Source organism: Lineus longissimus, chromosome 14 (assembly GCF_910592395.1).
Source record: "Lineus longissimus chromosome 14, tnLinLong1.2, whole genome shotgun sequence".
NCBI classification, from domain to species: domain Eukaryota; kingdom Metazoa; phylum Nemertea; class Pilidiophora; order Heteronemertea; family Lineidae; genus Lineus; species Lineus longissimus.
In genome coordinates, this window is record NC_088321.1 from 13,516,523 (window position 1) to 13,531,713 (window position 15,191).

Here is a 15,191-nt window from a genome sequence, read left to right on the forward strand (position 1 = left end):
CGGCAACAACAGTATAAATGCGTAGTTTCTTGTTAGTCGCCTATTGAATAGCGCTCTAGGTTTCATAAACTCCAGAAAAACATGTCTTTGCCAAAACAACTGCTGAATCAACACTGACATACTGTAAGGACCGAGAAATCAATGATTTTAGGAACTACGGTTAGGGCTTGGCCGCGCATGAATAACAAAAAAAACTCCCTAATGAGACCTAGAAGGTCAATTAATTTTGAACCAATAAACATGATAAAAGTCGTATTTTACATGGTTTTCGTGGAGTAATCGACGATGAAGTGGTATTTAATGATATTTCATATTAAAGGGTAGATGTTGTTACTGAATGTGGTGCGTGATACGCTGTTGTTATTGAAGGAAATGAAGTTTGATTTTTATATTTTGGTGTCTTGTTTTTCATTTGTTCAGGAAGTGCACTGCACTGTCAACTAGCCTATAGGCTAAATGCACTTGACAATGCACTACGAAGCTTGGTTTTAAAATCGGCGGTTGTGGTTGGAGTTGTCAACTATATCAGATGATGGCGCTATTTGGCCTAATCAAGTCATAATCAATGACATGATACGTGAATATGAGATGACTTGGCCTTCAGATTCAGAACTTTGGTCCCAGGCCATGATAATTTGATATCACCACATGATGACGACATTATAGAGGCCCTCACACCAGGCATGCAGAGGAAGCAACTGATGGCCACAACAAACAAGCAACAAACAAAAGACCGCAATGTCGCACACCACATTTTATAGGCCCCTAAGCTTTTGTTCGTTGTGGTTTGTTTGGGCCTAGTTTGCCCATGACTGACTAGGCTAGTCAATCAGCTAACAGAACCAGCAAATGACGTAAATCATTGGCTTAATCAGATGATTAACGTCATACCTCATTTGCTGGCTCAGGGTTGTTAGCCGATTGGTCAGTTAATGCACAAACCGTACCATCGTCATATCCTGGACCAAAGACATTCTGAAGTGTCGTAATTACTCAAAATCAAAGACATTTACAATCACAATACGACACTAAAGATTTTTGCCCGGAAGTTGTGACGGTACGTTTAGAAAATGGGAGACTCAAACACACTGCTAAAATGTGGAATCTGCCAACTGGCAAAGCGAGGATGCAGCCATTCCCGATTCCACATTTTAGCAGTCTCCCATTGTCTAAACTGTACTGACGCAACTTCCGGGCCAAATTTGTAAGTGTCATATGCCGCTTGCATGATGGCCTAGGATTAACACATAACTGATATTGTACATTTCTCAACGTTTTTCAGAATGTTGTGACCATAACAAAATCATTCCGTACGTTTCAACACCATGTCTGATGGTTACAGCCAGCCGTCGCCCCACAGGGTGGACTCGGGTGGGAGGGCATCATTCTTCCTAGGCGGCGAGCAGTTCAGTTCGGAATATCAAGGCTTTCCCAAAGCCAGTCAGATGGTAAGATGTACAGAATTTTATTCTTATCAGTCAGGAGTGCTAATTTAGAGCAGAACATCAAATGACCTCCCTTGCAAGTACTGTCCTTCAAAAGAAGAGGTATTGTGATAGCACAGGTCAATTTCAATGGAAATGATATAATGGAGTGTCCTTAACAGAGAGGGTGTCGTTAGTAATAGTAGAGAGGTGTCTGGGCTCTCAATCACACGAATACACACCTGTTTAAAAGTGCAGTCAGTGGAACCTACCTTAGAGGTTTGACCTCTCTAATAAGAGCACCTCTCTATTATGGACAGTACATGTCAGTCCCAAGGGTGTCATTAATTAATAGAGAGGCCTTTAGAGGGAAATAATATATTTATAATAATATATCTTATTCCTCTCGGTTATCTTTCAGGCTGCTGAGACTGGCCTCCCAACGTTCTCATGTGTGTCGGAGGTCGACATCCCCGATGTCGATGATGATGACCGACGTATGATCTCCGTCGGAATCTGTGCGATGGGGAAGAAGTCGAAGTCGCAGCCGATGCAGGAGATCCTCGACCGTCTGGACCGCTTCGAATACATCAAGACAATTATATTTGCGGAGGAGACGATCATGAATGAACCAGTTGAAAACTGGCCGATTTGCGACTGCCTCATCTCATTCTATTCAAAAGGTTTGTACAGTAGAACCTATTAAGGACACCCTTGGCTGAGAAGTACTGTCCTTAATAGAGAGGTGTCCTGATTAGAGAGGTCAAACTGAATGGAAACAACCAATTTGGGACCAAAACTAGTGTCCTTAATAGAGAGGTTGTCCTTAATAGAAAGGTGTCCGCTAAGGGAGGTGACACTGTACTCTTGTTGAGCTATCGCTTTATACAGTTGCAGAAATTTCATACGAGTCTAAGTAGCTTGTCGTTAATTCCATCACATGAAATCAATCCATGATTTAATTGCATTAGTGCATTTTTCTATACACATGTGATTCAAATCATGCTTGAAGAACCTTATTACGAGATGAACACAATAAAATTTTGTTGAAAGGAAAGATTCTTACAACACAGTCTGCCAACTTTATTGAATAGCTTTTTCCTGTCCCAGGACACGCCAGCTCGGCATGCTGAAAGGCATGCGTGATACTAAGTAATCTGGGGTGGCTATATATCAAAGTCTTATTTTATTTTTCTAGGATTTTGTTTGGATAAAGCCATCCAGTACGAAAAACTTCGCCGGCCGTTCAGTCTCAATGATCTTCCACTACAATACGATATACAAGACAGGTAAATTATCCATTTTCCTGCCAAAATTCAGTTCAAGGTCCTCTTTACCGGGTTTCATTTAACTCTTTCGTTACTTCATTGAGGCCTGAATGATATGAGAGAAGAGGGTGATGTAAGAGACGGTATCATGCTTGAGTTCACAATCAAGTAAGACTTCATTGTTCCAACCCACGCCCTATTATGTGTGGAGGCAAGTAATGTTATCTATGAGGCTCCTCGCAGGAATTGATAATTTCAACGCCTTTACAAAAGTACAAGTAAATACTATCCTCATTTCTGTCTCTTTTTTCCAGGAGAGCCGTTTATAAGATTTTAAAGGAGAACGACATTGATCATCCGCGGTTTGCCATCCTTGACAGAGAAAGTGGTGAAAGTAAGTCTAATTATTCCGGCCTGGTTGCTCAGTCGTCGTTGGCAGTAGCATGGCATTAAGTCCTAACATTGCTATTGTGAATGAAATTGACTGAAGTGAAGGTGATAATAGAGTCCAGTTGCTCAGTCATCATGACCTTTAGTATTGACATTGCTCAGCTTTACAGACAATGCAATATTAGAGTCCAGTTGCTCAGTCATCATGACCCTCAATGTATTGACATTGCTCAGCTTTACAGACATTGCAATATCAGAGTCCAGTTGCTCAGTCATCATGACCTTTAGTATTGACATTGCTCAGCTTTACTGAAAATGCAATATTAGAGTCCAGTTGCTCAGTCATCATGACCCTCAATGTATTGACATTGCTCAGCTTTACAGACAATGCAATATTAGAGTCCAGTTGCTCAGTCATCATGACATTGCTCAGCTTTACAGACATTGCAATATTAGAGTTCAGTTGCTCAGTCATCATGACCTTTAGTATTGACATTGCTCAGCTTTACAGACAATGAAATATTAGAGTCCAGTTGTTCAGTCATCATGACCCTCAATGTATTGACATTGCTCAGCTTTGCAGACAATGCAATATTAGAGTTCAGTTGCTCAGTCATCACGACCCTCAATGTATTGACGTTGCTCAGCTTTACAGACAATGCAATATTAGAGTCCAGTTGCTCAGTCATCATGACCTTTAGTATTGACATTGCTCAGCTTTACAGACCATGCAATATTAGAGTCCAGTTGCTCAGTCATCATGACCCTCAATGTATTGACATTGCTCAGCTTTACAGACCTTGCGCGGAGTTACCATCTTCTATCTCCTTCAGTAAATTGCATTTCAATCTGAGCAAAAAGACTAAAGCCAACGTTACTGCAAACTTGGCTTGAGCAACTGGCCTCAACCTATAGTCTAGTTTGATGACAGGCCTTTCAAATTGCATGGCCATCTTTATACCCGCTATCATTCTGGCCTACATGTATGTTATGTTTTTTGCTTTAGCAAAATTTGGGTGCATTTTGCCTCTGCAATCTGTTGCAGTATAGTCAGAATTTAGGTGGTTGTAATTCAGAGTAAAGTCCCTCATATTGCATGCGATCTCCACAAGAAAAAGAACAAATTTTTGACAAGTCGTTTTGGAGCAGATTTGAGCATTTTGAGCAGCAGTAAATGCTCTGGAGGGAGGGGAGGTCAGTTAGACCACAGAGGCTGACGAAATGGGCTCATATATACGTCACCTCAGAATTAGGCTAACATTTCAGCCCTACTCCAAATTAGTCTACTGCGCAGAAAGATGTCCTGGCTCTGTAATGTATTTTGCTATGTAATGCCCTTGCATGGAGCTGTATTTATGATAGCTGTTTGGAGGGTGGCTCGCATGTCACCAGCGCTATTTTTAGCAATGACCTGGCGATGATCACATGCATGCCCTGTATCATTTTCGAATCGGCCAATCAGTGTGTGTATGGTGACTTGTGACATCAGGAATCAAGTAGAAATAATTAATTGGATCAAGGTGTTTACTTTTGAACTGATGATAAAAACGCCACCGTTCGAGGCCAGTTCCTATCTTTCTTGTACATGTAGAGGGATGGGCTATGTCGAAAAAAACTTTCAGGGAAACAGTTAAAGAAAGAATTGTTTGCTAACTGCTTATTTGGGGCAATGTGGCACTGAGTAGCCTACTCGATCCTCTCTCATCATCCCCTAGCTTATTTAAGTTAGCATGTTGATGTTTTTATTTTGCTTTAGGTGCTTATCTTGTCGTTTTGTGATTGTCTTTCAGAGAAAGTTCGACTCGACCATTGGTCAGGTATGTATCCATGACGACTGTATTCATGTTTTGTTGTTTGTGGTACACAGGTTGTTGATCTCAGAATCTCAACAAAAATCAGACTGAATCTGTTACGTTCCGTATTTCATGTTCCTCCCTAGATCCCCAGAGCTTCGTCTCGATTGCACCCTTTGGCCATGTGGTCGGTCTCTCACTGTCCCAGAGTGGGCAGTTCTGGAGCTCATGCTCTAGTGTCTTTTTTCTGAATGTTGCACTGGCACCTTCCGAACTCAGCCATATTCATCCTCTTGAGCTGGGCTTTACAGTCAGCAGTGGCCCATCCTCAAAAGATGATAGTCTCTTTTATATTTGGTATACAAAGTACCCAGACTCTAAATATTCTTATTTATCTTGGAAGATCACTAAGTTATTGAATTTTATTTATGTGAACAATTTCAAATCCTACGAAAGTAAGACAAGGGGCTTTCATACAGGATTTAGGGTAGAATGGGGTAATCGTAACCCTGGTTTATTTGTAGCCTCTGCATTGTTTGATGCAGGGGATATTAATCAATATCATAGGCAGGGGCTACAATTAAAGCAGGGTTACAATTACCCCATTCTACCTTACAGGATTTGGGTATGCCTAATCTCAATTCTCGTCCTCGAATCTCTAAAATATTCATTGTTTTCTCGATAGATCACCAAGTCATTGAGGGCGACGACCAGATCGAAGTCAACAGCATCATCTTCCAAAAACCATTCGTTGAGAAACCGGTCTCCGCTGAAGACCACAATGTATTCATATATTTCCCGACAAGCGCGGGCGGCGGGAGTCAGCGCCTGTTTCGAAAGATTGGCAGCCGCAGTAGCGTGTATTCTCCGGTTAGCCGCATCCGGAAGGCCGGATCGTATATTTATGAGGATTTCATGCCAACGGATGGCACGGATGTCAAGGTGAGGATTCAGCAGTTTTCAGAAACACGTTTATTGATATTTATTATTGGGTTACTTTCCCCCCACCTCGAAGTTAAAAGAATTCAGGCCTAGCCCATTCACAAGTATTGTCTTTTTACTCCACAATTTTCAGAAACTATTTAGATATGGACTTTATCATGTTATTTTGCCCCTTACCTCAGAATCCAGGCCGAGCCAAATTAATAGTGTATTGTCTCTAAACAAAGCTTGCTTGCACTTAATACAGTGTAGGCCTAAACTTCCTCTCCCCTGACCTTAGTATAGAGGGTGTCCAGCTAACAGAAGTGTCCGCTAAAGGAGGTTCCACTGTATTTTCAGGTGTACACGCTGGGCCCTGACTACGCCCACGCCGAGGCCAGAAAGTCCCCGGCACTGGATGGGAAAGTCGAGCGTGACAAAAACGGAAAGGAAGTGAGATACCCTGTTATACTGAACGCTGCAGAGAAACTCATGGCGAGGAAAGTCTGCTTGGCCTTCAAGGTAGGAAAATTAATACTCGATAGGAAAACACCACTACCTCGAATGACAAATTGAAGGCCTAGGGTTACCCTTGTCCTTTTTTTTGCTCACCATAGGGTCTATACAATACTGTTATACTGAACGCTACAGAGAAACTCATGGCGAGGAAAGTCTGCTTGGCCTACTGCTCACCATAGAGTCTATACAATACTGCAGTGTCAGTCGTGGTCATCTGATCCCGATTAAAAAACAGTGGCACGTTTCTTAACCGCTTGGGCTATGAACTTGAAACTTTGTTTGCAGGGCCCCCTAGGTCGGGTGACCTCCGACACTGAAGTTAGGTCCGATCTAATTGTCGACTTGTCCACCAGGGGGCCAAAAGAGAAAATCTAAAAAGTGTGGTATCTCACCTTTAAAGGGGCACTATAAGGCAGCAGCAGAGGGGCTAATTCGGCCATAAGTGACGAGTAAGCACAGAATGGGCCTTGGTCATGCAGACTCGGCACTAAATATATTCCTGTACAATCATTAATCATTTCGACGTACTGTGAGATGTGAGAGACCCCTATTGGAGACTTTGTGTAACTTTATCTTGTCTGCCCAGCTGCTGCTTATATCGTCCCTTTAAGTGACTCGTTTTTTGATGTAGGTCTTCAATGGTAGGTACTCCTAGCCAGGACACATATTGTGCGGGTTTTTAATTTGACCTAGATTTGATTTGTTGTGCCTCATTGTTGGTACCCTGTGCGCAAAAAAACCCTTTTAACGCTTGGCTGGTTCAAAGAGGGATAAATTCCTCATTCCTTTCATGAATTGTTTTAAGCAAACTGTATGTGGTTTCGACCTCCTACGAGCGAGCGGGAAGTCTTACGTCTGCGATGTCAACGGATTCAGCTTTGTGAAAAACTCGGCGAAATATTACGATGACTCTGCCAAAATCCTCGGGAACATGATAATGCGTCGATTGGCACCTCAGCTGTCAATCCCGTGGTCCATCGCGTTCCAGCCCGAGGATATCCCAATCGTGCCAACGACGTACGGTACGATGATGGAACTGCGTTGCGTTATTGCGGTCATCCGACACGGGGATCGAACGCCCAAACAGAAGATGAAAATGGAGGTGAAGCACAAAAAGTAAGATATTTTTTGGAGGGGGGAGGGGGAGGGGGAGGGGGGGTTGATGGAGTGTCCTTGAATTAAAAAAAATTACAAGGTGAAATTGAATGTAAACAACCAATTTTGGACCAAAACTAGTGTCCTTAATAGAGAGGTTGTCCTTGATAGAGAGGTGTCCGCTAAGGGAGGTTCCACTGCATTTGTTTAGATTTGAAAATCGACATTATTTCTTCCGTTGTTTTAGGTTTTTCGATCTTTTCGAGAAATACCATGGTTACGAGACGGGTCATCTGAAACTGAAACGTCCGAAACAGCTTCAAGAAGTCCTGGACATTTCTCGGTTTTTGTTGGCTGAGTTCAACACGAACCACAACCCGGAGATCGAGGAGAAGAAGTCTAAATTAGAACAGCTGAAGTCCGTGTTGGAAATGTACGGTCACTTCTCGGGTATTAACAGGAAGGTTCAGCTGAAGTATCAACCAAACGGTCGCCCAAAGAGGTCATCAAGTGAAGAAGGTAAGTTGGCGTTTGTCAAAAAATCTGTTAGAAATTTTGCTAGTGAATTATGAGGCGGTATACATGTACGTGTGTGTCACGCACTTGTTGTAATCCCAGGGATGCTATTTGTGTTCAAGAGGTTTCTAAATAACCCTTTAGCACTCCAGTGTTTTAAATTTGTTTCCATCTCCTAGAAAAATGCCTTAAAATTCCTAAAAATGAGCCATTTTAACATGAAAGTTGGAGTAATACTTGTCAGTAAATGGATAACTCATCGACTGAGGTGGGTGTTCGGCTAAAGCAGAACGATGTTTTGATTAAGCTCTTTCACGTGAGATGTCACCCCGATTGCGGGTGCCCACGGGCGTTTGGAGTGCTAAAGGCACAAACAGCTACACCTAAACTGTTTTGCATGCTGGCTAAAACCATTCCACCAAAAAATGTAACAGCCTGCTACATTTTTCAACTAAATTCAATAAAATGACCAAACTGTTTTAAAAATCTCTACGAAATTAACAACATTCAGTCTTCTCTATTCCTCTATCAACCATCCAGGCATCGAATTCTGGGAAAAGGTGGCACTTGATGATAACTATAGTGGGACCGATTCATCGTCAGGTAACGATGGTGTCGCCCCCTGGTGACAACACAGCTAATTATTGTCCGCCTTACCCTATGCTTTGTGCTTGGTGTCATCCTTTAAGTCTAGGAATTTTAAAAGTATTTATAACCAAATGCCGACAGTCCACTGTCGTTTTCAGTGTTTCGCAAACTATTGGGCAGGGAATGAAATGCCCTGCATGTTCACTCAATTTGATGAAAGATTATGTAAATCGAATGCTAACTAGCTAAGTAGAAAAAGAAATTCAATATCTTTCATGCCAGACCCTGGTATTCCCGTAGGAATTGTACATCATCCTGTAGTGTGTGGGGGGAGGGCGACTGTCTTCACTCTCAGTCAAGTGATTCAATCCTTATCATGTCATGGCTATTTTTGACGTTTGCAAGTTTTAGCCACGAATACACCAAAAGATTGTGCGCATTTTTGTTTTTTCCCTGATTTCTATCAGATTTTGAAGATTGAGACAATGCATACCCTATGCAGCAAAAATTGATATACGCCGAGTGGGGAACGGCCTGGGAACTAACTGCTGATAACTTCTTCTTGTCAGTGTAGTGATCGCATGACCCGTCTATCATATAAGTCTCTGTAAATACATCCTACCTCATTTTGTACATTTCGGTGATGAGCCTTGACAATCCTGGAGAACCAGCACCTCATTTTCCGAGGATATTCCACCGTTCGAGGAAGGATTTCCTGGAATCATGTGAGAGAAAATATAAAAAGTGGCATGTTAATAGCAAGAAACCTCGGGGAAAGGAATGACATTTCTTGGAACGCCCTCGATTAATGTGATTACCCTCGATGAATGCGGTGCTGATTCTTGAGTGCAACTTTTCTCAAAAAAAGGCAAATGAATATGCATTTTGTAGCATGCTGTGCTTACACTTAGCAGGACAAACAAAAGTCTTTTGTCGGGAGTTTGAAAACAAATGGAATAATTTCAATAATTTTTGGCTTTTTTTTCTCGAATTTTTTGTTCTCAGCCATATATACTTCGCATCATGTGCGTGAAGTCAAAACCTATACTTTATATTTGTTTTTTATGTAAAAAAGTTTGCCTTATATATTATTTTGAATAATGCCATAAGAAAGGAAACAGGATTCTTTTTACCTGTTGGGTGTTTGTAAAATTAATGAGAATTTATTTAGAAATACTTGAATTTTGTGCAGTATTTTACCCAACAGAAACCATTCTACACTGTATACTTTTAGATGCACCACGTGAGCCCTCATTGGTGTTGATTCTGAAGTGGGGCGGTGAGCTTACCCCAGCCGGTAAAGTCCAGGCTGAAGAACTTGGCAAGGCCTTCAGATGCATGTACCCTGGAGGGGAAGGTATGTATGGTGGTCTTGAGGTGAACCTACCCATGGGGGGGGGGCTCTGGTCTTGATTTCCTGAGGTGTGCCTACCCACGGGAGGTCCTTGTGTTGATTCTAGCGGTGGGCTGACACCAGTCGGTAAGGTCAAGGCTGAAGGCTGGATGCATTACGCAGAAAGCAAAAGTATGTTTGATCACCCCAGCAGAGATACACCCTGCAGGGTCCTTTTCCCTGATTTCCTTTTCCATAGCCAGCTTTGACTTAAACAGGTAGCACTCATGGCCTGGTCAGGAGCATCTTGAGCACCAGGAGTGCTGAGTTTGGTCTGACTTCTCTCCATCAGCCAGCATGAGGGTCAAAGGAACCAATTTCACCACATCACAGTATTACATGTGCGTGTAGGTTGAAAGATACCCAAGTTATTGGCCAATATAGTTAATTTACATTGTAAACTTAACTGCACAATTTCGATTTCAGGTGATTATGGCCAATGCCCTGGTTTAGGCCTTCTACGTCTACATAGTACCTTCCGGCATGATTTGAAGATTTACGCATCCGACGAGGGAAGAGTCCAAATGACTGCAGCAGCCTTTGCAAAGGTACGTAAGCTTCATTCACTGACTGCCTGGGTATGAGCAAGAATTGATAAAGACTTGTCTTTATAAATTCTTTGTATGACGTAGTGGTGTATTGAATCCGCACGGGGGTAGAGTTGTCTGCCTTTTCAAGGGGCATGAGGAAATCGGTTTTACTACCAGAAAATCAACATTCGAACTACAGTAGAACCTCTCTATTAAGGATACCCTCGGGACTGACAAGTGGTGTCCTTATGAGGCGCCTCTCTATTGATTAAAGAGAGGTGTCCTGATAAGAGAGGTCCAATTATATGAAAACGACTTGCGAGATTCTATGTGTCCTTGTGATGCCATTTGCTGAATCTGATAGTTTGTACCGTGGGACATCGCATGACATCATTTAAGATCCTGTGTGTCCTATATGTAGTGCTACTTGCTATTTCTGAAAACCTATACCACGGGACATTGCTCAACATCATTTAAAAGCCTGTTCGTCCTTGTGATGCCATCTGCTAGCACTGAAAGCTTCTACCGCTTGATATCGCGTGACATCATTTAAGATCCAGTGTGCCCTTGTGACGTCATTCACTGGCTCTGATAGCTCGTATTGTGGGATATCGCGTGACATCATTTAAGATCCTGTGTGCCCATTCACTGGCTCTGATAGCTCGTATCGTGTGACGTGTTTTACGTTGTAGACAGTTGACGTTGTTCTAACAGGCCTTGAAAAGGTACATGCCTCGTCGCGCCATCTTTAGGGATTCATCAAAAATCCACTACCCGATTGTAGTTATGCTTGCTATCTTTTGCTCTTCCTTCCCATCCCCTCCGTAAAGTGTTTTTCAGATAGATCCAGTCAAAGGTACTTGGCTGACTTCTTGTCACTAAACTATAATAGTGTGATCACAAATAGTAATGTTAGGCAGTCTTGGGTAGCTGGTGTCATAGTTGACCAGCTTTACCTTGTAGTTCCACCGAGAAAGAGAATCGCTCTTCAGCATTGGTACTTAGGATAATCTATCATTTGGTAAACGTGATCTGGTCACATTCTCGAGTTCACTAGGTATCTATGGCCGAATCAATATGAAAAACACTTTCACCTCCGAGGTGATGATTAAAATACGGATTTTACAGGAGGTGTGGAAGCGTAGTGAAGCTATGCTAGCTAGCCTTCAAAATACTATCCTCAGAAATAGCGAGTTTGCGCAAATCCCAGGAAATGCCAATGCGAACACTTGTCCCATTGTTTGGCACCGTGATCAGGAGGTCGAACAGTTTGATAGGCGTTCTGCGTCGGTGTTTTGGGGGCTTTACGGAAGCTCCCAAATACCTCTCGACCTCCCACCCATCAAAATTGATGACTCATTGAAATTTTACTAATCCTTCGCAGGGCCTACTCGACCTTGAGGGAGAGCTGACCCCGATCCTCGTTCAGATGGTCAAGGTCGGCAACCTGAACAAAATGTTGGACTCGGCGACTACGGCGAGCGTCTCCGCGTGTCCGACCCCCTCGCCGGCAAACTCGGTCAATTCAGACAAGGTGCTATTTTGATTCGTTTCGGTTTTGGCCTGTGATTGTAACAGAAAATTCTCTCGCGGAAACTTGTTTTGTTTTGGCGGGGGAAAATCGTTCAAAATTTGAAATTTGAACATGAATTTGAGAATTTCCAATTATGAAATACGTAGTCAATACAAATTTTCATACATCTCCGTCTTGGCGTGTATTTCGTGTCAGAAAATTATCTCGGGACACCTTTTTCGTTTTGGCGGGGAACAAGTCGTTCAAAATTTGAAATTTGAACTTGAATTTGGGAAATTCCAACATCAAGATACGTACTGAATGCAAGTTTGAACAGTGGACTTTGCATGTCAGCTCTTATCACATGATAACTGCACATCGGCTTTGTCATATTTCTAGTGAGGTTGTGGCAAATGGAATCTGCTAGGGGGCGCAGTGACTCATGTACCTTTTCAAGGCAACGGGATATCGGTTTTAGTACCAGAGAAATGACAAAGGTGCTGAAATGACCAGAAAAAACCAACCACATCTCGTAAGATGCGTGGTTGTTGGTTTTAATACCAGAAAAACAACAAATCAGACAAAACGGCCACAACAAACCAATCACATCTCGTAAGATGCGTGGTTGTTGGTTTTAATACCAGAAACAATACAACAAATCAGACAAAACGGCCACAACAAACCAATCACATCTCGTAACATGCGTGGTTGTTGGTTTTAATACCAGAAACAATACAACAAATCAGACAAAACGGCCACAACGAAACCAAACACATCTCGTAAGATCAGTAGATCGTTGCGAGATGATTTGCTGGCTCTGTTAGCTAATCCTGCTTGATGTTATCCGACGCCATTTGAAATTACAAACAGACGATGCTGTATCATGAGCTGTTGGCGTTGTCATTACAATGTTGGCGTGGGCCTTGAAAAGGTACTTTCCGCGCTGCGCCATCTACATGTTCAGAGACTCATCAAAAGTATGCTTTCCAATTACCAGTGGGGAACATGTAAATGATGTACATTGTCATCAAATTAGGCCTCTTGTCCCAGACTTGGGCCTTTGTTGTCGGGGATGAACTTGATGTAATTCAACATAGATGAACTACTTTAACATGGATTAACTACTTCAACATCGATGAACTATTTCAACATCGATGAACTACTTCAACATGGATGAACTACTTCAACATTGATGAACTACTTCAACATGGATGAACTACTTCAACATGGATGAACTACTTTAATATGGATGAACTACTTTAATATGGATGAACTATGTTGACCTATGGCTGCCACTAACCAGTATTAAAGGAAAACTTATGATGGAAAGGTTGAATTGAGAGTAAAGAGGACTGATTCTACTTGAGTAGTTTTGTTAAAAACTGTGGCCCTTCGCTGCCCAAGTTTGCTCTTTTTGCTCTAAAAATTTCATCGTGTTAGCAAACTGCAGCGGTTTTCCGCTGTAGTGGAATCTGTCTCTCATAAACAATATTCTTCGAAATATGGAGATGTTAAAGATGTGGTAAAAGTTTTGTTTTAAAACAATTGTTAATGGGTTGAATAATCAAGTTGCACTGCGGTGGTCCTGAACACGTTTTTCACTACATAAGCTGTAGAAGTTGTAGATTTCGTAAGAATAGTAGTTTGAAGGCTTATAAAAAGAGGCTGTTACTGCAGGCCATCCGCTGCATGAGGATGTTCATGTGCACTGATATCTTGAGGAAATCTTGGGTAGATGATCTCTTTTACGGCCCTGCACACAGGGGTGTGCAGGGCCGAAAAAGCAAACAAAATCCCCTGATTTTCTCAGGATGCTGTACTAGGTATTCACAGAATTTAGTGTCCCCCAAGGCAGGCACATTTACTGTGAGCTCTTGGGGGAAACCTTGCTGGCCCAGTGGGACAGTTGCATTAGTGTATGTAGGAGTGCACTGCAATGCATATAAATCCCCTTGCTATTTGATATTGGTAGGGATTCGTTATAGAATACTGCCCCAGATTGTGCTCCATCCTTCTTTCACCAATTTTGGCCACCAATTTTGCTGCCGAGTTGCTAGACCAGCTGTGAGTAGTATAAACTGACGTTCTGTCATGATTGCCCACCAACTACTCTACATGTAATTTGCGTAGATGGTTGTGATTATCATTGCATGAAACATTGAAATAAACTGCAACTGCTTGTCTCTAACACCAAGCATAGATAAGGTCTATGCTTACTAACACTGATATATTTGAGTGTATTCACAGCAATTTTTGATAATGATTTATCCGTTTTATAGTGCTTTTTCATAGTTTTATTGCTCAAGCACTTTTAAAGTGCTTTTTCATAGTATCATTGGTCGAAGTGCTTTTTAGATTATCATTCCGTTCTCCACGGAAAACTTTTTCGGGGTTTCAAAGATCAAGAGCAACCAGTAGGAAGTCACAATTTGACCAGTGAGCAAGCCAAGCAGTGACTCATAAGCTCATAGTTGAATCTTCAATCATGATGCCAATGCACTTTCACTGCCCCATCATCCTCTGTCTTAATTTTCTCTGCAGAATGTTGTATTGTCAGAGACAGTACCTCGGATCTGAACATATGTACCAAACCGTTCAGTAGAAAACTGCCTAACTTATGTGCCTTAATGAGAAAGGGTCATATTGTTTGGAAAGCCAATTTGCGACCAAAAGTGTCCTAATTGATACGTGTAGAGTGGTGCCCACCAAAGGGAGTTTCCAATGTATTCGCATTGTATTCTGGTAAAATTGAATCGAAACATTTTTGAGACATTAATAACATGCCTGTGTTCAATGTAGATGAGCAGATTTTGTGGATGGCGATCTTTGCCGAGAAACATGTGAAACTATTATATTTCATTGCAGGGCCTACTGGCTTTGGAGGGCGAGCTGACTCCGATTCTCGTCCAGATGGTCAAGAGCGCAAACACAAACGGTCTCCTTGACAATGACAACCAATGTCTTTCAAAATATCAGAATATGTAAGTAGGGAGCTTAGTTTGCGCCAGATTTGATTGATCCACTGGCTGTATCAATCAAAACATTATCGCATTCCCAAATTCTAAAATGGTCTGTGTGTATGATGTCTCAACTCTTTCGCTGCCGCAGGCTTTTGGTAGTGTACCGTACCCTGGCCCACACCTGGTAAAGACCGGGCGGCCTCGATCCCAACTTCGCTTTGGAAAGTTTCATCGTAAAATAGCTAGCATTACCCAATCTTGGGAACGAGGTCTGTATTGGA

General features: G+C 42.1%; 1 protein-coding gene across 19 annotated transcripts in view; it reads left to right on the top strand.

Moving 5' to 3' along the window:
* Positions 1-203: 203 nt before the first annotated feature.
* The window catches only part of LOC135498773 (inositol hexakisphosphate and diphosphoinositol-pentakisphosphate kinase 2-like), a 36,474-nt gene continuing 21,486 nt past the window's right edge, over positions 204-15,191 (top strand). For 13 of the 19 annotated variants that reach the window (XM_064789196.1, XM_064789202.1, XM_064789203.1 and 10 more), the window contains exons 1-15: positions 204-293; positions 1,283-1,448; positions 1,846-2,107; positions 2,623-2,713; positions 3,007-3,086; positions 4,873-4,899; positions 5,561-5,817; positions 6,157-6,318; positions 7,121-7,431; positions 7,658-7,929; positions 8,467-8,529; positions 9,749-9,871; positions 10,334-10,455; positions 11,822-11,971; positions 14,816-14,931. In XM_064789196.1, coding sequence (XP_064645266.1) covers positions 1,326-1,448; positions 1,846-2,107; positions 2,623-2,713; positions 3,007-3,086; positions 4,873-4,899; positions 5,561-5,817; positions 6,157-6,318; positions 7,121-7,431; positions 7,658-7,929; positions 8,467-8,529; positions 9,749-9,871; positions 10,334-10,455; positions 11,822-11,971; positions 14,816-14,931 — 2,159 coding nt within the window. In that variant the 5' untranslated portion in view covers positions 204-293; positions 1,283-1,325. The remainder of the gene's footprint in view (positions 294-1,282; positions 1,449-1,845; positions 2,108-2,622; positions 2,714-3,006; positions 3,087-4,872; positions 4,900-5,560; positions 5,818-6,156; positions 6,319-7,120; positions 7,432-7,657; positions 7,930-8,466; positions 8,530-9,748; positions 9,872-10,333; positions 10,456-11,821; positions 11,972-14,815; positions 14,932-15,191) is intronic. The other 6 variants (XM_064789206.1, XM_064789207.1, XM_064789209.1 and 3 more) reach the window with 4 other exon arrangements.